This window comes from Tasmannia lanceolata, unplaced genomic scaffold, assembly GCF_043159265.1.
Source record: "Tasmannia lanceolata isolate RefF3 unplaced genomic scaffold, GAP_Taslan_0.1 ptg000020l, whole genome shotgun sequence".
In the NCBI taxonomy this organism is placed as follows: Eukaryota; Viridiplantae; Streptophyta; class Magnoliopsida; order Canellales; family Winteraceae; genus Tasmannia; species Tasmannia lanceolata.
In genome coordinates, this window is record NW_027518697.1 from 13,635,152 (window position 1) to 13,657,549 (window position 22,398).

The window sequence follows — 22,398 nt, forward strand, 5'->3', positions numbered from 1 at the left end:
GGTCCCAATGCATATTTTGAAAAATATTGGACTCTACTCCCATGCATCATATAAAATCTAGTTAAACCTAAAATCTGGAACCAAGTTACTGCATCCTTAGCAATCAGCTAGTAGGATTTGCACGTCTTCCATTTTGTTCCATTCATTTGCTAGCTTGTCTGCATCCTGATTGGCCACCAAGAGTCACCTATGCTGAAACTTAGGCACTCAAAGTCCATTATCTCATCAATAATGTTCGATAGATAGCTTCCACGGTGATTTGTTGGTTGCTCATGCAAAGAATTTGACAACTTACCCTCATCAACAGTCCATGACCATGAGATTTTCTCGGTGTTTCAAAGCTCAAATTCGAATCAAAATGTGGTCAAAGCAAATTCTAGTCGACTTGGCACGAAACAATTAATTGTTCGGGAGAGTCAAAAGGAGTTTTGATTGATTTTGTAGCGCAAAAAACTGACTCTCACAAAAACTAGGGGTGCAACTCGGGTCGGGTTGTATCGAGTTGAGGCCAACCCTAACCCAACCTGAGGTAGCATTCCCTCAACCCTAACCTAACCCACCTCTGAATCTCTCAACCCTAATCCAACCCATGTAACCCAAAATCGGGTCGGGTTGGGTTCGGGTTCACCTAAGGCAATGCAATAACTTAAAGAAAATGGAGATAAAGTTAGAGGATGGAGGTCCGGCTCGGGTTGCCAAGGCCTCAAATCTAACCCAACCCAAAATTAAATAGGCTTGGCTTTTACCATCCCTAACCCAACCCGCGGAAATGCCAACACAACTCGAGCCAAAATCAGGTTGAAACCGTCGGGTTCAGGTTGAGCCCGACCCAAGTTGCATCCCAAGGAAAAAAGAGTCGACCGGGGTAGTTCACAATGACGCGGGAAAGTATTGAAACTATGGATTTGCTCACATGGTTTCTGAGATTCAAATGGGCAGGAGCCTCCTGTAAGTAAGAATAAAGAATGGACGGTTTTTCCACTTAAAATGTGTAAAATGTGTAAAGGAGATTTCAAACTTCCTTTTTTATTTTGATATAAAAGGTGACTACTGAACAATACAAAAAGATACAGTGATGTCCTCTGAAGCGGGTGACAAGGTGTCACCCACCCGCATTACAGTTAGGGTACTATCCCTTCCTATTTCCTTATACAATATCCCACGCACTGAGATATGTAGTTATGACTTATGAGTCTTGTGACTTCCAGCTCCAACTTTTTCACCCCCTCTTTAGCCCATGATATAATGTTGGAAGAGTCTCCTTCCACAGTTCCACTATCAAAGGACAGGATATATTTGCCATAAACCACTTTACGCGCCATAAAAGCGCTTTAGACTCTGCTTTGTTTGAGTTGCAAATGCGAATGGGACCCAAAAAAAACACATCGACGTCGTCCCATCTGAATCACGGATCGGCAATCCTATCCCAGCAGGTCCGGGTTTCCCTCTTGCACTACCATTAGGAGATTTCAAACTATAAAAAAAAATTAAAAAAAAATCAATCCTTAAATATCATGCTCACATATACATTGTTATTTCACCTTAAAAAGGAATTTGAAATAAAAATCACAATTGTTTGTGGGATTGGATGAGACATTCAGTACATATTGGGTTCCATGTAAACCCACAAACAAGGAACAAAACCAGGTTATTTGTTTACTAGAATTTCCTTACTTGCACTATCGTCTTATCAGTTACTTCAAACAAAATCCAAAATTAGAAACTGTGATGAGATTTACCCACATGAACAACATAACCCAATTCAGAACCAAATGTTGCCCCCTCTTTGGCCGGGACTCGCTCTAAGTCATACTCTCCCCTTAGAAAAGAGCTTGTCCTTAAGCTCTGTTCCTTCTTGCAAGAAGAGGTATAAATACAGCTCAATGGGCTGGTAGGGATGATGTCCCTCTACTACTCGGCCAAAGAGAATGGTGATGCCAATGCCGGGGTCAAACACGAAACTCTCCTATGCAAGGCCCTTCACTCGGGGTCCATCGGTTGTATCACTGCTATCCCATCGCCGCTGTAGTTCTCACCACCATTTTCGTCTTCATGGTAGTCTATCACTGCTCCCATAGTCAATATCATAGAAGTCTTCTGCTACGTATCTCTTCTCAACAATCAATGATTTCTGCCATGTAAATACGTCTTGATCGGATTAATGACAAAGATTAATCGGTAGAAGTGGCATTGCAAAGATCAGGAGCCATAGCAGATCAGGAGCCATGAAATCACTTCAAAGAACCCATCTTCTTCTTCTTCTTCTTATTTTCCTATCTAGTCTTTCTTTAAGAACATCTGCTGCAATACTTTTGGGCTTCTAGAATCGGTTGAGATGGGTTTTGGGGGTTTTTGAAGGGTTTTGAAGGATATCTTTATTTCTTGCCCTGTTTGGAGTTTGGGAACTGGTGCTTTCTCCCTCTGCTTCTACTTTTCTGTAAGTGGGTATTTATGTTGGTGATCTGTTCTTCATTTCTGGCATCTGGGTTGTTAGAGAAAACAGGTAAGGGGAGGAAGAAGGTATAATCAGATCTAGGGTTTCGATTCTCGATCTCTTTTTCTACCCAATTTTTCTTCTTCTTCGTGGTTTAGGATCGTTGTTGCAGTGATCTGGAGAAGGGTTCGATTGTGAAAAGTTTTTAGGGTTTCTGGCCAACGTGGTTCGAATTGGATTTAAGGGTTTATTTGGCCATGGATCCTCGGTGGAAAAGGGGAGCGATCTAGCAAAAACAAAGAATCCTTGAGTTTGGGGGATCTTGTGATAAGTTTTTAGGGTTTCTGAGCAATGGGGTTCCAATTTGATTTAGGGTTTATTTCTCTATGGATACTGGGCAGAGGTTGGGGGATCTGATTCTTGCAAATGGCCAGCGAAGAGGTTTCAGAAGCAGAGGTCTCTTCGTGGTAGTCGTCGGCCTCATCGGACTCCTCATCTGTATCCTCTACCTCTTCTTCTTCAGCTCTTTCAGATTCGGTGTCTTCCTCCATCTCGGTCTCCGCGTGGGTTTCCGATCCAGAATCCGGTGGATTCTCACGGCTCGGTGGTCGGCACATTTTGCAGAGTGGTGGAGGATTCCGTGACAATTATGATCTCCGTCGGGGTGAGAGGTGTTGGGGGAGATCGCCCTAGATGGGCCAGTGGGGCGAATTTGATCCCTCTTGGGGTCCGGCGGATCAACCCCGAAGTAGGCCTTTTGGGCGATTCTGTAGGAGGTTGGAAGAAGTTTGGCTCTGAGCCGGCAGTTGGGCAGAGAAATTGGCCTCACCGATCTGAAGAGGAGGAGTGGCTACCCGTCCGAAGCAAGAAGGGAAGACGAATGGAGAGTGCCTTCCACAAAAGAAAGAATAGAGAACTGGGAGATTGGAGATGTTGCAGATGTGCTTTCAGGAATTTTCGAAGGAGGGTTAGATGTTGGAAGTGTCATAAAGTCTGGTCCAGTTCGGACTTCAATTTTCCAGGGCACCAAGAACAGACAGCAGATCCGGTGGAGAGGAGGCGGCTTGTTCCTAAACCAACAGCGCCTCAAGCAGAGAATGTTAGAATGGAACCGTTGCTTCCTGCAACTTCGGAAGGTGTAGCTTTCAACCTTGAAGTAGTCCCCCTTAAGTCTATTAGTAATGCAGACTTGGGCTTATGGGGGAAGATGAAGGAAGGGTGGGATGGTGATCTGGATGCGCTGGAAGACTGGCTCTCTCGCAATAGCAGTCATGGGACTGAAGCTGTGGTGTATAAAATTGCTCCTTTAGAAATCCAAATTTCCATCCCAGCGGGCGCTAATCAATCTCACTTAATCAGAGATTGGTGCTCTCCATCCCATTCTCCTCTGGAAGATCTACAGAAGTGGGATACAAAATTTCCTAAGGCGGGGAAGCCTTCCTGGTAGAAAATAGAAGGAGTTCCGCCTGAAGCATAGTGCGCCGATAATTTTCGGCGTATAGGGCGGAAAATAGGCCAGGTGGTGGAGGTAGATTTGTCGTGTTATGCGGGTTTCGGATATGAAGCGGGTAGGATGCTGATCATGTCTGAAGGACGCCCCGGAAGTGAACTATCTCTCCAAAGCTCTATCGATGGCACAATTCGTTGGATTCTAGCCTCCCGGGAAAGAGTTGACGACGACCCGAACTCTGCAAATATCTCCTCTCCTTCTCCGGCTGGGCAGAAGGTTTCCGAAGAAGAGTTGGGTCTTCCTTTAAATACTACTACTGAAGGGGTAAGTGAAGCTGAAGTAGGTCACCATCCCATAACTGCAATCCAGGATGTCTTCAATGCCATCAATGAAGCCTCAGCATTGCTGTCTGTGCCGGAGATAAATGCCGGGGTCGTCGGGTTGGTGGAGTCGGAGATTCCTTCACATTCAGCCTATTGCGCGCAGAAAGCGGCGCCGGTTAGCAGCATCTCACCTGGCGAAAATTTTGAATTTCAAAAAGGGGGTCCCCCACATGCATACAGGTGGTCCAGTGTAGCTGGTCCTATTCAAGACTCATCAGCAACAGCTTCTCCTTACTCTAAGGTCAACAGCTTTGAAGACATTATCTCAGCCTTATCCCCTCCGTACCACAGCGACTCTCCTCGAATAGATGTAATCTACGTGCCAGATTCGGGTTCAATGGAATTTTCTGAAAGAGAAGTTGCTTCAGAGGATCTTTGGGCTTCTCCACTGGTGAGCCCTGGGAACCAGGAGGAGAGCCTCCTCCACGACTCAAGCACAATGAGCGTTACTCGCACGTATTCTGAGACTGAGGAGGAGCTCGGTGACAACCGGGAGTGGGGGTATAGTTTGCAACGTCACAAGAGTAGGTGTATCCTTATCTCTCGTGATGACCGTTTCTTCATTCAGTGCTGGGTGGGGCAAAGGAAGGTGATCATTGATTATAGTGGTTTGGGAGGTATGAAGCATTTATTCTCTGGTGAAGTTAGGGAGTGGTCCTTTCGCTCGCTCGTCAGGGTATCGCTTGGAAGTTTCTCCCATCTTTGTCCACTGAGATGGTGTAGCAAGGCGGATTTTCAGCTCCTGCCTTGTGCCTCAGAACTCTCTTATGTCCCTCCACGGAATGACTCGGACTTGGTTTCTCCCCAACAGGTGCTTGAATTGATGGTGGATCATACCATGCACCTTAGTTCTCATCTGGGTCTAATATTTCCGGGTCCCGTTGAGGAATATAGGTCTAGCATAAAGGCGGCAGAACTACGGGAGGTCGCTGGAGTGTCATCTCCAGCCTCCATATCCGAAGTAAACCTGAAACGCACGGAGCGTGAATTGGTGAGACTTCAATCGGATATCAATTATGATTCTGGCTCGCATAGCAAAGGTCTCACATCCCAGAAAAAAGGAAGAAAGTCTCGTATCAGGGCGGGGAGGAATTCATCGGAATACAGTTGTTAATGAAGATTTTATCCTGGAATATAAACGGCTTGGGCTCTCGGGAGAAAAGAATTCAAATCAAAGCATTAGTTAAACATCGGCGCCCTGAGGTTGTTTGTCTTCAGGAAACAAAGATGGAGCAAATCCGTAACATAGATATGAGAAGCATGGGGTTCAATACTGACTGGAATTTTGCTTTCTTAGCATCCAAAGGAGCTTCGGGGGGCATCTTGATGGCTTGGGATTCAGTCTTGTGGGCCAGCACGGATGTTTAGCGTGGAGTTTTCTCTCTCTCCGTTGCTTTCCGAAAATGCAATGATAATTCAGTCTGGTTCTTCTCAGGCGTCTATGGTCCTTTGTCATCCTCTGAGAAGTGTCTTTTTTGGGAAGAATTAAATCAGATGCGACGCCTATGCTCCGCTCCTTGGTGTATCGGGGGGGATTTCAATGAAGTTCTAGGATCAAGGGATCGCCTTGGGGGCCAGCGAGTCACTGCGGGCATGAGATCTTTCGCTGATTTCATCGCAATCAACGAGCTCGCAGATTTACCTTTGGGTGGCTCCTCTTTCACCTGGGCCAGAGGTTCGAACCGGAGTCGGCTTGACCGATTTCTTCTCTCGGGTGACTGGTTGGCAATTCTTTCTGAAGTCTATCAGCAGGCTTTACCCCATTCAGTTTCCGACCATTGCCCTCTCCTTTTGTCTCCTAAAATGGAGTTCTGGGGCCCGCCCCCCTTCAGATTTGAATTAGCTTGGCTGGAAAATCCCCAAATGGAGGCTCTCTTAGTCCGATGGTGGTCTGAAAGCGTCTTCGAAGGTCCTGGGGACGTAGTTATAGGCAAAAAATTACGCTTCATTAAGGGGAAATTAAAAGAGTGGGATAAGGAGCAGAAAGAAGTGGACCAAGGCAGGAAGAGGATTCTTGAGGACAGATTGATGGAGATAAATACATTGGCAGATAGTGGTTTGGCCTCGGCAGAGGATTATGAGCAACAAGGAAGATTAATTCAAGAGCATAAAGAGTTGTTGATGCTTAAAGAAATCTCTTGGCGCCAAAGATCTCGAGTCAAGTGGTTGTTGGAGGGAGATAAAAACACAGCCTTCTTCCATGCCATGGCTAGTGCTCGCAGAAGAAGGAACAGAATTGAATCCTTAGAAGTGGAGGGGGAGATTGTATCTGACAGGGAGCGGATTATTGAAGAAATTATTGCATTCTACAGATCTTTATACTCAGCTGATGGGATGTTACGCCCAATTCCTCAAGACATTTGTTTTGCTAGCTTAAGCCTGGAAGCCTCAGCCGGATTGGAAATCCCTTTCTCTGAGGTGGAAATCCGATCAGCACTGTTTTCTCTGGCAAAAGATAAAGCCCCTGGACCCGATGGTTTTTGTTTGGCTTTCTTTCAAACTTGCTGGGAAACAGTCAAATCGGACATTCTTCGATTCTTCATAGAATTTTTTGAGGGAGCCATCCTTGACAAAGGGACAGGTGCAACTTTTCTCGTCCTCATTCCAAAAATTGAAGGAGCAACAAAAAGCTCGGATTTTCGCCCGATTAGCTTGGTGGGCAGCCTTTACAAAGTCCTCGCAAAGGTTCTGGCGGATCGCATCAAAGTGGTTCTTCCTTCAATTATATCGGTCTGTCAAAGTGCCTTTATAAGCAACCGGCAAATTCTTGATTGTTCTTTAACAGCCAATGAAGCCATTGACTATTATCGGAGGAAGGGGGAAGGCGGCATCCTAGGCAAGCTTGACATGGAGAAGGCATATGACCGAGTGGATTGGGCAGCATTAGATTTTCTCATGGGTCGTATGGGCTTTGGGGGTCGGTGGAGAGGGTGGATCCGGAACTGCTTATCGTCCGCCTGGTTCTCTGTCCTCATCAACGGATCAGCAAAAGGATTCTTCAAATCTTCTAGAGGATTGCGGCAGGGAGATCCTCTCTCTCCTTTTCTTTTCCTGATTGTGGCCGAATCACTGTGCAGACTGCTGAAAAAAGGAAGTGAGTTGGGGCTATATCAGGGGTTCCTTATTGGCGAGAGTAAGGTGGAAGTATCGCTTCTTCAGTTTGCGGATGACACTCTACTGTTCTGTTCTCCGGTCATATCCCAGATTCTCAACCTTAAAGCTATGCTTCATTGTTATGAGATGGTTTCGGGTCAAAGATCTAATTTCGCAAAATCTCGGTTGTTCGCGATCAACGTTTCTGAGAGCGATGCATCCTTTTTCGCCGGAATTATGGGGTGTGGTTTAGATGTCTTTCCAGCAACCTATCTGGGTCTTCCTCTTGGTGTGGGTCGACCGAAACACAACCTATGGGCTCCTATTATTCAAAGGATTGAGCGACGTTTGGCCACCTGGAAGCGCCGGTTGGTTTCCAAAGGAGGTAGATTAGTGCTTATAAAGGCCGTTCTATCCAATATGCCAATATATTTTCTATCTCTTTTTCAATGTCCCGCCTCGGTTGCTAAACGCATCGAACAAATTCAGAGACGCTTCCTGTGGGGCGGATCAGGGTCTCCCTGATTAAATGGAGTATGGTCTGCTTGCCTACTAAAAATGGAGGTTTGGGTATCAGGAGGGTTCAGAGTTTTAACCAGGCCCTTATGGGCAAGTGGCTGTGGAGATTTGGCGAAGAACAATCCTCTTTGTGGGTCTGGGTCATTGGAAGTAAGTATGGTTCAGATCATGGGCATTGGGACTCTGTTGATAATTTTAAACTCAAAGGTCTAACGGTTTGGAGGGACATCTTGAAGTTGAAGTCGTTATTTGCTCCTGGCGTCCGATTCAAAGTATATAAGGGGGATCGGATTCGGTTCTGGCAGGATCCTTGGTGTTCGGATGATCCTCTTCAAGTGATGTTTCCTGATTTATTCATCGTTTCATCTCAGAAAGAGGCCTGGGTATCGGAATGTTTTGCAAGGGAACAAGGGAAGGTGGCTTGGTCTCCTACGTTTCGCAGAGACTTCTTTGTTAGGGAGTTAAGCTCTTACAGCGCCCTCCTCTCCTTATTGGACTCTTGCTTCATCAAGTCTTCGGGCGTAGATCGTCGGATTTGGATTTGGAATCCTTCGGGGATATTTTCAGTCAAATCTTTTTATAACCATCTGATCCCTTCTTTAGTGGAGCATGTGTCCTCCTCGGTTTGGAGACAATCTTGCCCTCCGAGAGTTGCTTTCTTTGGGTGGTCGGTTAGCCGAGGCCGCATTCAAACTATGGATTTTTTGAGGAAGCGAGGAATGTGGTTGGTAGATCACTGTCCTCTATGTTTATCCACTGGGGAATCCATTGACCACCTTTTCATACACTGTAAGGTTGCTCGCCATATTTGGGGTCTTATTTTTTCTCGTTTTGGAATCAGTTGGGTCCCCTCCAACTCTATGGCTGAATTCATTCAGAGTTGGGCCTGGACTCCTTGGAAAAGGAAAGGCAGAACGCTGTGGAAGATGTGTCTCCTGGCCTTATGGTGGTTCTTGTGGAAAGAGAGGAATGCTCGTATCTTTGAAGGGAAGGCTAGATCTCCCTATTGCATTTATATTCAGTTGATAGCTGCGGTCATATCCTGGGCTCGAAGCCTTCCTCTGTTTCGTTTTGTTTCAGCTTTCGACCTCTGGGAAGGATGGTCAATCATATGCTTGGAATCGGCTACCAAAGTGAAAATCCTCCCCTCCTGGATTCCTCCTCCTCCGGGGTCCCTGAAGCTTAACTTTGACGGATCGTCTATCGGCAATCCAGGAGTGGCAGGAGTAGGGGGGTTTATGTAGAAACCACAAAGGGGAAGTCCTCTGGGCCTACTCGGGGCCTATCGGAGTGGCAGACTCAAACGAGGCAGAGGTCCGAGCCGTTCATAGAGGGCTTCTTTCGATGCCAAGTCTGGAGTGCAACAAAATTATCGTCGAAGGGGATTCCTTAAATGTTATTCGCTGGCTTTCGGGCGCCGCTTCTCCCCCCTGGCGATTTTTGCCTTTCTTAGAGGAAATAGAGGACAGAGCTAAGGGCTCCTCAATACTTTTTCGCCATGTCAGGAGATCAGCCAATGCGGAAGCAGACACCCTTGCCAAGAAAGGAGTCTTTCGGGCCGCGTTTGAGTGCTTTGACTATCTACCTCCTTGAATTATTGTACTGCTATCTTTGTATTATCTTTGTTCCTTCAGGACCACCTCGATTCTGTTTTTACATATATATATATATATATATATATATATATATATATATATATATTCTATTGCCCTTTTCAAAAAAAAAGAACCAAATGTTTAATTAGTAAAACTAATTCTAAGAGAAAAAAATTAAAAATTAAAACAAATTTGAAAAGAAAGATTAATGTAATTTCAACCAACCAAAATTGAAAAAAAAAAAAAAAAAAAAAATCAAAACTAAGACACGGTTAATTAGATACCATTTTTTTGTGCCGAGAAACAACATATCGTCCATTTAACAGTTTCATTGTATTTCTTGCCATTGTTTCAAGGCTTTTCAGTTCCTCTTTTTCTTTTTCTTTTTTTCGTTTTTGTATTCATACGAGTAATGATTGATTCAAGCCAACCCTGTTATAATTCTACAATCTAGTTCAAATTTCAGAACATTAGAATAAACTATTAGACCCATTTGGAGCTCCCCAAGCTACTGTCTGTCACACTTACTAGAAAAAATAAAGCAATAACAAAATCTTAAAATAGCGAAGTTTTGTATCAAGTAAGAAGAGAGGTCAAGTTATATTATTTGTGGAAGTTAAAATGCATTTTCAAAGTTTTTCCATCTGAATGCACCAGCAGATGATTTTTTTTTAAAAAAATGAAATTCGGAAGGTATACAGTGCATGAATGATTTCACAAGCAACTGCATAAAGACATGAGGAGGATTAGACTTAACCCAAAGAACAAAAAGCATATTCCTCCTTGGTGAAAAAAATTTTGGGTCTTCATGGAAATGCATATGACCAAAGTTAGGTGACTATACCAATCAAGGGAACTCAACAATTTCTAGAGAATCAACTTTGACCTTGACCCTCGCTAAAATCATGATGCATCTCTTCATGTTGCTTCTGAGAAAGACGAAAATCAGGTACCTCCTCTATATCTTCTGAAGGCTAATAGAAAATTCAAGCAGAACAGGTATAATTAGCAAATATTTTAGAACAGTTATACTTGGTCTAAATTTGTCTTGCCTATGCAGTCCTTGAAAAAGAAAAACAAGCAAATTACCTGCCACATTTGTAAAAGACGCCATAACAAGAAATCCACAACCATGACCAAGCAAAAAAGCTTGCCTGCCCATGCGCCACATTTGAGGTACCTACAAAATATAATTTCACTATGAAGTTGTAAACCAGTTTATGGTACTGCGTGAACTTGCGGATATTTCTGGCAGGGTTTTTAAGTTGGTTAAATGTTGAATCAATGAAAAAAAAATTCAGGACTGGAAAAAAAACCAGACCATCTTGATAGACTTTAGCATTTCAACTAGTAAAACGTACAAGGAAGCTAGTTAAGACCAAAATGTTTACTAGCCACCTTAGTTTTTAATTTCGTTCAGGTGTGCATTTCATTTTGGTCACTGGAATGGAATGTGCTGGTGTTTTGTTCCGGGAAAGATGCTGCTATCGATGGATTTGTTTTAATAGTTTAAAAAATAAGCTTCGGGGTAGGGTTTTAGGGAAAAAATGGGTTTTGTAAAAGTGTAGAAATGAAGGGTTTTAATGTGTTTTTAACCCTCTATTTTTTGAGGAGGGAAAGACATCAGTTGCCCTTCGAACGAACAAGAAACCAGTCACTAGACAGTGGTAAAAAAAAAAGGAAACCCAATAAAATGCTGTAAAATGACGAATCTGGAATCTTTCCCATTTTTTCGATCCATTCTGTCCAAAGCAGGCAATTTCGCTATGTTTCACCAAGATTGGAAGAAATTGGACCAGATTTTTGGGCAGAAAGTTTCATTTGGTGATTTGTTCAGTTTTCAAAATAGAATGGAATATTTTCTCCATTCCAGATGGAACGAATGGAACGAAATGGAATTCATAACTTAGCTAGCCACCTACTCAGTTAGAAATTTTAGAACAACAAACAGCTCAATACTAAGAGGTAGAAAACAACATCATTCTATATACTATAAAACTAAATGATAAAATAAAGTTGAACCACTGAATTGAGATTCTAGAAAGCTAACTGTAGAAGGCATCCAGATCTTTATTTCAAACAGAAATTTACAATAGTATACCGTGAAAGGCGCTCTAGAAGATCTTCGTCGGGGCATCTCAATGCACGTTCATATACAATCTCCGTTCTTTTGGCCACATCGTGCCAACTGTATAGATTTTTCATCTGACGGAAAATGGTAGAAAAATAAATAAATATTATTGAAAAAAAGAACAATTTTGATGCCAACATTAAGAAATCGGCAATCCCAGGTACAACTGTATAAGCTACATAGCCATAAACTTTCTTCCTACGGAGAATGTTGTTGAATAATGGAAAGCTTATATAATGATGGACCAATTGAAAAAATAAACATCTATAGCCATGCACTTTCTAGGAAACTTACACGAAGGTGCATCGAATGTGGGTCGATCTTTGGAATCATGTCTATCGCTTTCTTGATTGCACATACCATATCATTAGGCACAGGCTCTGCAAGTACAATCATTCCATCTGGTAGAACCTGATGCCACCAAAAAAAGGCAATGAAATGGTTAACCAAATTGATGTGTTACTTACGAAATGTCTTAGATTTACCATTCTTTATAAACAATTATTGCCTATGAATGATTTGTGGGTAAGATAAATAGAAAGTGATAAAAAATAATCAAATTTAAAAAATGCAGACAAAATTTCATAAAGAGCATGCCTCGGGTACACCTCCTACTCGTGTACTGACAGTTAGCAATCCACAACTAGCAGCCTCCAATATGGCTATGCAAAATGCTTCTGTAAGAGAACTGCAAAGACAGATGAGTTGATCAAACTCTGTCACCTAACATGAAAATGCATACATACACAAACATAAATATGATGGATAGTTACATGCATGATTAATATGGGTAGCACACCCATACCAGATGCTGCAAAGAAACAAGTAACGAACCCTATGCCCACATTTTATCATCATTTTTATAGTCAAGATTAATATTTGCATCCTAACCAAGAAATATAAGAGGCTCCTTGTCCCCAAATATGCAGATTATAGCGCAAAACAAGCAGTATATATTCCTTATTCTTAACAGATAAGTGCATTATGACATGTGATTATGAAAATAACTACTAAACAAATTCCAGTTAACATGTGAAAGGGAAATTCTCTGAATCCAAAAACAATAATGTCTAAGTGCCATATTTTAGCAAAGAATCATATTTACAAAATGTTTTCGTGAAAGAAAAAAACACAGGGGCAAATGTGTTGAAAGCAAATCTGAATGATCAAACTAAGTAATAATGGAATTAATTTCACAAAGAATTGCAGTGCTAGGCAATTGTGTCAACAGTCAGCACAATATATTTGTTATGAGACAAGGGTAAATCGAAACTCAACTTTGATGGTTCGAGTTTAGGTAACCAAGGCCCAGATGGAGTTAGAGGGATTCTTAGGAATGAGAATGGACAAACTAAGTAGGCATTTTATGACCCAATTGGTATCAAGGACTCTAACGAGGAGGAGGTGATGGATATTTTACAAGGTATAAGGAGGTCTAGAGGTCTAGAATTCTAGATCGCTTGATAGTGTAAGGAGATTCCTTGAATGCGATAAGATGGATGGACCATAGCAATCTGCATCCATATAGATTTACAAATGCCATTGAAGAAATTCATTATCGAGTGAGAGGCCACCAGATAATTTTTCAATATCAGGCCTCTTTAGTAGTCCTCAGATTACTAAATCATGAAATTTCTCCCAGTCTCCACTCTACAAGTGGCCATATGGCACATTTCTGGTGATTGGAACTGTCCAAAAGATGGGGACCCTCCATGAATATACCATAGTAATAAAAATCTCAATGGTCGAACTATCTTAGCCATCTGACCAGTGGCCTCAAAGCAGACAGTTAAAAGTAAACATCATAAAAAATGTCCATTGATCAGATGGTTAGGATCATCCAAATTGGCGCAAAATTTGGACATCAGACCATTCATGGGGGTGTGGTAGGTTGGTTCAGGCCAGATGGGGCTTGGGGCCTCCACCTTACCATTAGGTTGAGGGTGTGTTCTTTTAGGTTTTAGTAGTATATTTCACTCCCAATTTTAGTGAAACCGGAGAATAAACTAAACTTATCCTACACACAAACAAGGGTTTGGTGGGGATTGAAATGGAGTCGCCACCTAGGATAGGGCCTAGGACCCACAATGACTTCATTTAGGCATGGTCCAAAACCTATATCTAGGTAAGGGCGTGGTTACACGGGTGGAGGGTTTAGGCACCACCCTTGCCCGGGATTACCTGGTCTGTTGGTTCAAATTGGCTGGCTTAACAAATTTTGGAAACCTACAGATTTTGCTCTCTGTTACCTTTAGGGTATTTAATCGAAGCATACGATTAACGTGGTTAATCGTAGGATACGATTATTATAATCGTAGGGTTGTCTGCAACTTAAGTTTCAGAAAACCGAGACGAACAGAAAGTCTTAAGAGAACCAAAGCCGCGAGTGGCAATCTCCTATGGTAAAGAGATCTCAATAGCAAGGACAAGCTTGAATCCCCATGGGGAAGGGCTTGTTTGCGAATGTGCCCTTCAACAGGGTTATTTGAGAGAGGGTTTGGAAAAAAAACTAGGTTATGTAACCCATGGAATTGGGTAAATGACCCGATTAGAGGAGAAAACCAAAAGAAAAGGGCCCGTCTCTCCCTTCCCTCACCCTAATGAGCATTGAAGCTTCAAGCTCCATCCCCATGCCCTATGATGGGGCAGGAGATAGAGAGGGCAAGGAAGGAGAGAGAAGATTGGACACAATTACACTACCTTTACACTAATCCTATATGTACTGGGACGATTTTTGCCATGGGATTTGGGGCTTAATGATCCCCAAATCCCATAGCTACCCAACTACAACACCAAAATGAACAAAAAATAAATGAGTAATCCGTACGTAGGGATTGGGAAATCCCTCGATCTTTCCTCCAGCAAAGGTGGGTGTCACTCCAACTCCTTAGAATTTCCATGAGACTCTGGCAAGGCTCTGGCGTCTCAAAACTTGCTAGAAGCTCCAAAAGAACTAAGGGTCAGAGATGACCCACACAAGTGTCTTGGGGAACCCCTAGAAGCCTCTCCCCAAATGCATTAGTTAGTTGTTCTTTTATAAGTGCGAAAACGAAGAGAATCCGCACAACTTTCTATGTGGAACTAAAGCTTTTCGCGCTGTTACAATTAGGTCAGGTGCCATAATCGTAGGATACGATTAAAAGAGGGAATATAATAGAGTACGATATGATTGGTGGGAGGATCCCGATTAAAGAAACTTAGGTTCACAAGGTTTGTTGGGGGATCACTTGTTCTCCGCACCGTAAAAGTGGAAAGTAACCAATTCATTCAAGAAGACGAAACCTTGGGGATCATCATTGGAGTCATCATCGCAGCAACCTATCATTAGTCCGGTCTTTGCAAAATGGGGTATCTGCAAGGGGAAGGGATTATCAGATGACCAATTACAATAGCCATGAATGAGGGTGGACGACCTAATTTGCAGTCCGAAGATTTTTTTTGAAATGGAAGCAGTCCGAAGATTACCTTCAGTTTTCTCTATATTAGTAAATTTATTGATACAGACTGATGTTGTACTTTTTTAAGTTACAACATAAATCTTAATACTAAATATAAATTTCACTAATAATATATTATTCAAGACACTTCAGTATGACTGGTTCCAAGCAGCTTCCATGTCCGCCACATCATGCCTGTGTCCAGTACCCACACACATGTACATATCCAAATCATATAGTTATAATGTGAAAACTATAAATTATGTAAAGAAAGATAACAAATCATGTAGCCAATGAACCAGATCACAGAAAAACTTTATTTATATCATTTGGGCTTGTGCAGGAACCCCCAATGTCAATTTAAACAATACACCAGCACAGTATTATTTAGAAGACAATGATAAAAGAGATTGGTCCATCAAAGTACCTGTTCAAAAATATGTGACCAGAAATCAGGACAGATCGCACTTGAGCATGTGGAACAGCCCCCAACATTTCAACCCTATCTTGTAGGGAGTGTTTCTCCCTCATCTCTTCCAGCCGCACTCGTTTAGGCCCATCTCCTCCCACAATGAAACGCACCTTCAGGCAGAAGTTTCCTTTAAGTATGAAATAATTGCATTTAAAACAGTCAGAATTACATGCTAAAAGTATGTGTGTTTTCTGTACTCTCAATCAACAAAGTTATCATAGTACACCACTTTTCCCGAGCACATCCCTTCCAAGGCAAATGTTATTTTCATGAGAGAAAAAATAATGAACCACACCACAAATAGAGATCATGAAACAAGATACACCACTTGATCCATTACACAATAAGAAGAGAAAAGATGCATGCAAGGATTAAAAGATTTTAGATGGTAAATGATAAAATGAATTGTTAAAATTAGCTCACTTAAGTTCTGGTTGCCCATCATTAAGGGAATTTCAGTCTTTTTTATCAAATCAAGTGTATATAAGATAATGGAACGCTGCAATCCGAAGTTAATGAAACAGATATACATCTATATATATATATATATATATATTGATGGTTTGAAATGAAGGAGAGGGGAAAGCAGATTTACTAGCGTGAGCAAGAGAGATTAAGGGTTTGAAAAGAGAAAAAGGGGCCTCAACACCCTTTTCCAAGCTTTCGACTTAGATTTTCATGTCATGACCAAACATATAGATTCTATCATTTCATTCGAGAGAAAGTAGAAAGTGGTGAGGTTCTCCAATGGTTTATATTGAGTCATGACCAAGTTGCAGATATTTTACGAAGGGTTTCACACTCTCACTACAAAACATCATATGCATCTAGTTGACAAGCTTATCATCTTCAGGAGATCATGTCAGCTTGAGGGGGAGTGCCAAAAAATAGCTTTATGTACACCTCATGTAAGTTATGTGGCTGCCCTTCATTAAGGGTATTTCAAAATTTCAATCTTCAGTTCAAATGTATATAAGATAATTAAGGGTGTCAATTTTGGCTCGGGCTCGGAAGCTCCTCGAGCTCGGCTCGGTAAAAGCTCGGCTCGAATCCTTAACGAGCCGATCCGAGCCGGCTGGCCAGGCTCGTTAAGCTTAACGAGCCGAGCCCAAGCTAGGCCAGGCTCGTTAAGACTCGTTAAGGATTTTATATATATATATATATATATATATAGGGCAGTGCAGTATTAACAAATGGGAAAAGTGTCAAATTTGACAGGCGAGAGGGAGAGAGGTGAGATGCCAGCTTTAAGACAGGACAACATACTAGCTGTCATATAGCTAGCTTTATCACTCTAACTATTTCTCCAGCTGTGTCTGCCTGTCTACATTTATACCCTTATTTTTACTGAGGACAGCCTCCTCTACTGTATTTCTTACTACTCTTTTATAATACATGGGGCTGTCTCATGTAATAAAGGGGCGAATATAACATATCATATCTATACATTCTAAATTTCATTTCTAAAATTTTGGGTTTTGCATATGCTGATCCAACGGCTAAGATTTCAAATACCTTTTAACCATTATTGCAATTGTTTTTTAAACAAATAAAGGTATAACTTTTTGGTCTTAGGTCATCGTCTTCTTCTTACCTTGAGAAACGAAAAGCAACCCTTTACCGGTAGAACATAAACCAAGTAGCAACAGCATAAATGAGAAATTAGCACCAATCTTTCAGATAATCAAAAACCTATGAGCAAAAATGGTTTGACGAGAAACAAAGGTTGTCGAGCTTTTGCACAGATTGAATAAGAATCAACATTGACCCAAATTTATAGGTATGATTTTTTTACAGAGATATTTTTTTCTTTTGAATAACAAGCAGTATATGGAAAGATTAAAGGTCCGAGGAGTCATGGATGAACAAAAATGATTGCCAAAGTCGATCACATCCAGTAAAAGGATGGATTCTTGTTTGACTCGGTATGAACTCGGCCGAGATGGCGCGGACTCGCCCGAGTCTGTAACTCCATGACGCGGTCACCACCATTCAGCGTTGACTCAGCTGAGTTCCGAGCCGAGTCAACGAGTTTTTAAGCACTGACTATTATGAATATATCATTGCCCTTAATATAATCCGAGCTCGGTAAGGCTCGCGAGCCTGGCCGAGCCGAACCGAGCTCCAGCTTGGTTCGAGCCCGAGCCGAGTTATTGAGCTTAACGAGCCGAGCTGGGCCAAGCTCAGCTCAGCTCGTTTACACCCCTAAAGATAATGTAAAGCTCTCTCTCTCTCTCTCTCTCTCTCTCTCTCTCTCTCTCTCTCTCTCTCTCTCTCTCTCTCTCTCTCTATACTACTATATGTGATACATATGTGATTGAACAAGATTTTATTTGAATCACTATAAGTATAATCCATGAATTATGTTTAAAGTTTAACTATATCATGCATTTGACTTACGATAGCGCCAAAAAGAAAAATGGAAAGAAAATAAAATAAGCGCTCCTAAGGTTAAAATAACTCACATTTGCGTACAAACGGCATACTTCAGGAATGACTTCAACTAGTAGATCTGCACCCTTCCGATAAACCAATCTACTTATCACAACTATAACAATTTCATCATAGCTGAGTCGCTTTGGAGCGGGAGTGAACATAGCAGTATCCACAGCATTCGGTATTACAAACACCTTTTCTGGAGGTAAACCTGACCGCAATACTGTGTTTTCCTTGCTTGTATGAGAAACACATATAGCCTGACTCACATCCGCCAAAGTAAATTGTAGCACCTTATTCATGTGGATACTCCCAACATCGGCGAAACCATAGAGCGAGTGATCAGTAAATACAACTTTGTATCCCATAGTCCGTGCATGCATTAATGCTTCGTGACAGAGAGTTGAGAAAGCTTGATGTCCGTGCACCAATGTTATTCGCTCTCGAATGAGAATTGTCCTTAAAATTGGAAGTGTCCCATAAAAGGTGGGCAATGTATTCTGCAAAAGAAATGGCCTCCAAGGTATATAATATACTTTCAAACCACCGGTCATATACCGTACCCCAGAACGGTTTCCATACGCATGTGTAATAACCACAACCTGAGCCATCCATACAACCAAAACCCAACATAAATCAACAAAACCAAGATTAGATACATAAAATTCCAATAATATAAGAGGATCATATATATATTTCAGTGTCCTTCCTCTACCCAAACTTTTGAGGTAGAAACAGAAATGCAATCTGCATTTCTAATTTTAGATAGTCTACAGTAAAATGCAACATAAAGAATCAGTAACTGTACATATATAGTTCTATAAATATATAATTTCTCTTACCTTGTGACCGAGCTTAAGCAAGCATTGAGATAGATAATATATGTGATTCTCCACACCACCAAAGTTGGGGTAGAAAAAATCAGACACCATCAAAATATGTTGTCGTTTTGGTTCTTCCATTGCATTCATAGACAACAAGACCCTGCCACAAACACTAATCTGACTTAAGATGCATAATTGGAACCCATCAATGACACAACAGGGTGAAAGCAAGAGTGAAAGAAAAAAGAGAAACAATTTATACATCATCTTTTTCTTGAAGCAAGCAGGGCCAATACAATCTTCTCAAATTCCATACCAAAATAAAAAACGGTTAAGACAGAGTATTTGATGCATATGGAACAGGAGGGGGTGGTCCTATGGCCTAGCACCTACCATACACATGGGCATGCTTTAATCAATCTGAAGTTCTGAACTGTTCACATGGTGATCCTACCTTCAGTGGTATATGACCCAAAATTGATCTGATTGTATGGTCTCAATTGTTTGTCAAGAGGAGGCAAATGGGCATACAACAAATCGCAGCCAACGGCCAAAAGACCATCAATTAGATTATCCTAAGGATCATTTATTCATACAATTTTTGGGTCATGTTGAATCCAAGCTGGGACCTAACAAGGGGATGTTTCACATTGACCCAAGGTAAGCCCCACAGGTATTCTAGGAACTAGGATCCACTAGATCATTCATACTTAGAATAACATATGAATTTCTCTTTTGGGTTTTGTTTGACTTAGGGGAAAAAGGTAGATCATGCGTACATGGGACAAAATTGGGGAAGAAAGTATTAACTGCAAAAATGCACATGAAATTCAAATTTCTATGACTGCATTTGAGGTATACCTCTTAAAGAGTCTACTAATTCTGCATATGGTTGAAGGGGGAAAAAAGGAATTGATAGGAAAGGTTCATATTTCCTAAACAAAAAATAATAATAATAATAATAATAATAAAGGAAGCTAGCATTTCACCCTTTGGTTTGTCACTTTCACTCCCCCTCTTCATTCTAAACTCTATCAGTGGCTGTATCCTAATGAGAAGTACAAACAAATGAAAGTGCATTACAATAAAAAGAAATGGTGGAAGTAGGAATGGAAATACCAGCTCACATACATAAAATAAAATTATGTGTTCAAAATGAAATACATTAAAGGGAAATGGTACCCATACTCCCATTGTTTGATAATGGCACTGTTCCCTCTATTTTACACTTCTCTAAGTAGTTGTTATAGACTTTTACAGTTCAGAAAATCTATTAACAACCAATTAGAAAAGTGCTTAATAAAATGAGGATACCATTATCAAAATTGGGAGTACGTGTATCATTTCCTATGAATAAATTCTCTATATGTTACATGAATCAAAAAACAAAACCCATTTCTAACAGTGAAAAAAAACAAAATGCTAATGCCCTAAAAGAAATAAACATCAAAGAGAAACTAGTTGCAGTAGAATCCAAAATTTACCTTGTTCACTTCGAATCTGTAAAACTCCAACTATCCTTCTCAGATATCAATCAAAAACATCAAAAAAATATTGTCACGAGCAGGTACCCATTTAAGGTAAGTAAACGAATTGAGAGGATTACGGCTAAAATCCACCCTTTAACAGTTTCTGTGAGAATGATTCACTGCTTGAAAATAAATTCACCCCCTTTTCTTTGCCTTTGAAACTAAACGAATAACGTCAAAGGGGGGGGATTTTATCCGTCAGAGGGGGAAAATAACATTCCTAAGATAGGTTTTTGTGTTCTAAGAAACTTCTCAGGAGATGAAAAGAGTCAAAAAGTAAAAACGCAGGATGAGAGGGAAGGTTTCAAGAGGGGGGTTTCTGATTTCTACGGATCAAAAGAGGAGAAATGAAATGGAAAATTAGTTCCGTACCTCCTTATTTTGATAATCCCACTCCTGATTTATTAAATATAGTCAACTTTCCAACGTGGCCCCTTTCAATTTCATGACAAAAATCAGGCCCATTAGCCAGCCCATTGGCTAATGGGCCGACTTTTGTTTCGGGCTATTGACGAAAGTTGTCATTTTTTTGAAGGGCAGGGATTTATTCGCACCCCCTGTAAGATAATTCGCATCCAATTTACGTTAAAGTCTTCCCAAACTTCACGGTACAAGGGATGCGTATTATCTTGCGCGAGGTGCGAATTTACCACTCCCTTTGTTAATTTTATAAAGCAAGAATGATCCAATAGAAATAATCTACATCCATCCTACAAGCACTTGACTATTCCTCGAGCCAATCTAGACCGTCTACTTAGTGGGCCCGATCTTAGATTAGATATTCCCCAAAATTGTTCTAATTAAATCATCTTTACCTTCAAATCGACACATAACACATGAACAATTACATTAAAAAACTAGTTGCAGGCGGGCGAGGGAAAAAAAAGGAAAAAGAATTAAACAGTATTTCATATATACTTTTATGAATGTTCATGTCTATGAATTCATGATTATGTGGATAGAACTCATAGAAGCAACAAAATAAGTGCATAGGGCATGTAAGGATTTAATGGGCCTGCTGATTTAAGAAATTTAAGAAGGCTGTGTACAATCAAGTAGCTCTTGTTTATGTGCTCACCGGCTGATAACAAACATTTAATAAGTTTGAATCCTTCACTTTTAGGACTTATTTCTTTTGGATTTTTAGAATTGATTGAGTCCTAAACTGATTATTGGGTTAAAACTAATTGTAATTTTCAGTCTTAAAATCAGTTTTGCACTCCAAAAATCAATTCTCAATATAGCAAACATGGTAGATAAATCCAAAAAAAAAGAAAAAATGAATGAGGATACCATATTCTGATACGAGGAACATGAAATAGAGCTGAGATTGGGTAAAAGAAGTAAAATCAGAGATTCAGAAGAAAACCCACCTTGAGATGTCATTCTACTTCTAGGTTTGTTAAGAATTGAGTCAATAACATATCCTAAAATAGGAGTAAAATTGCAATAGGAAACGACAACCCGTGCGATGAACAGGGCCGATGACCAAAAATAACATTTTAGAAATTTTTAAAATGGGCAACAGACCAAAATCTTTATAATAATTTTTGAAGATTTTGTTGAAGAATTTTTGGCAAAAATAATCGGAGAGTTACTACTTTATATTTTTTCCTAACTCTTTGCCAAAAATATTGGTGATTGGAAGGAAATCTACAATGGGAAAACAGCTTAGCAAAAAATAATGGGAGTGTTTGTGATTGGAAGGGAAATCTACAATTGGAAACGGTTCTGTGTATAGACCCTTAATTTTATTGTGCGATTGGGGACTGTGTATAGACCCTTAATTTTGTTGTGTATACACAATAAAGTCCTGTGCGATGCACGGGGAGAAGAAAAATTAGTATTCTAAAAAACTATATATAACCCTCTCTCTATCTACGGAATTGCAATTTATTTATTTTAATTTCGTGTGTATCTATTCATAGAAGTCCAATAGGCATTACTCTCCATAAATATAGCGTGTATCTAATCTATACACGCAACTTCTATGTATCGTCTCTCTTAAGAGAGACAAAATATACGTGCCAGTTCTGTGTATAGACCCTTAATTTTAGGCGATATTTCCATTCCTTGATTTTAGCCCTTTTTCTCA

The 22,398-nt window shown here is 40.8% G+C and overlaps 2 protein-coding genes across 3 annotated transcripts; one reads left to right on the top strand and one right to left on the bottom strand.

Moving 5' to 3' along the window:
- Positions 1–997: 997 nt before the first annotated feature.
- Positions 998–20,668, bottom strand: SETH2 (UDP-Glycosyltransferase superfamily protein). 2 transcript variants are annotated; one of them, XM_077365093.1, is made up of 10 exons: positions 20,259–20,668; positions 18,793–18,934; positions 17,980–18,552; positions 15,470–15,624; positions 12,203–12,293; positions 11,900–12,016; positions 11,576–11,679; positions 10,564–10,654; positions 10,334–10,448; positions 998–1,472 (listed from the first exon to the last, which is right to left on the bottom strand). In XM_077365093.1, the coding sequence occupies exons 2-9, from the start codon at positions 18,919–18,921 to the stop codon at positions 10,350–10,352; spliced, it is 1,359 nt and encodes a 452-aa protein (XP_077221208.1). In that variant the 5' UTR covers positions 18,922–18,934; positions 20,259–20,668; the 3' UTR covers positions 998–1,472; positions 10,334–10,349. The 2 variants fall into 2 exon arrangements, with proteins under 2 accessions (XP_077221208.1, XP_077221210.1); XM_077365095.1 differs by having other exon boundaries at positions 18,793–18,946.
- On the top strand, positions 5,762–8,344 carry LOC143853777 (uncharacterized). The gene is made up of 4 exons (XM_077363508.1): positions 5,762–6,743; positions 7,053–7,197; positions 7,345–7,602; positions 8,251–8,344. Exons 1-4 carry the CDS (start codon positions 5,762–5,764, stop codon positions 8,342–8,344), a joined length of 1,479 nt encoding a protein of 492 aa, XP_077219623.1.
- Positions 20,669–22,398: the final 1,730 nt, after the last annotated feature.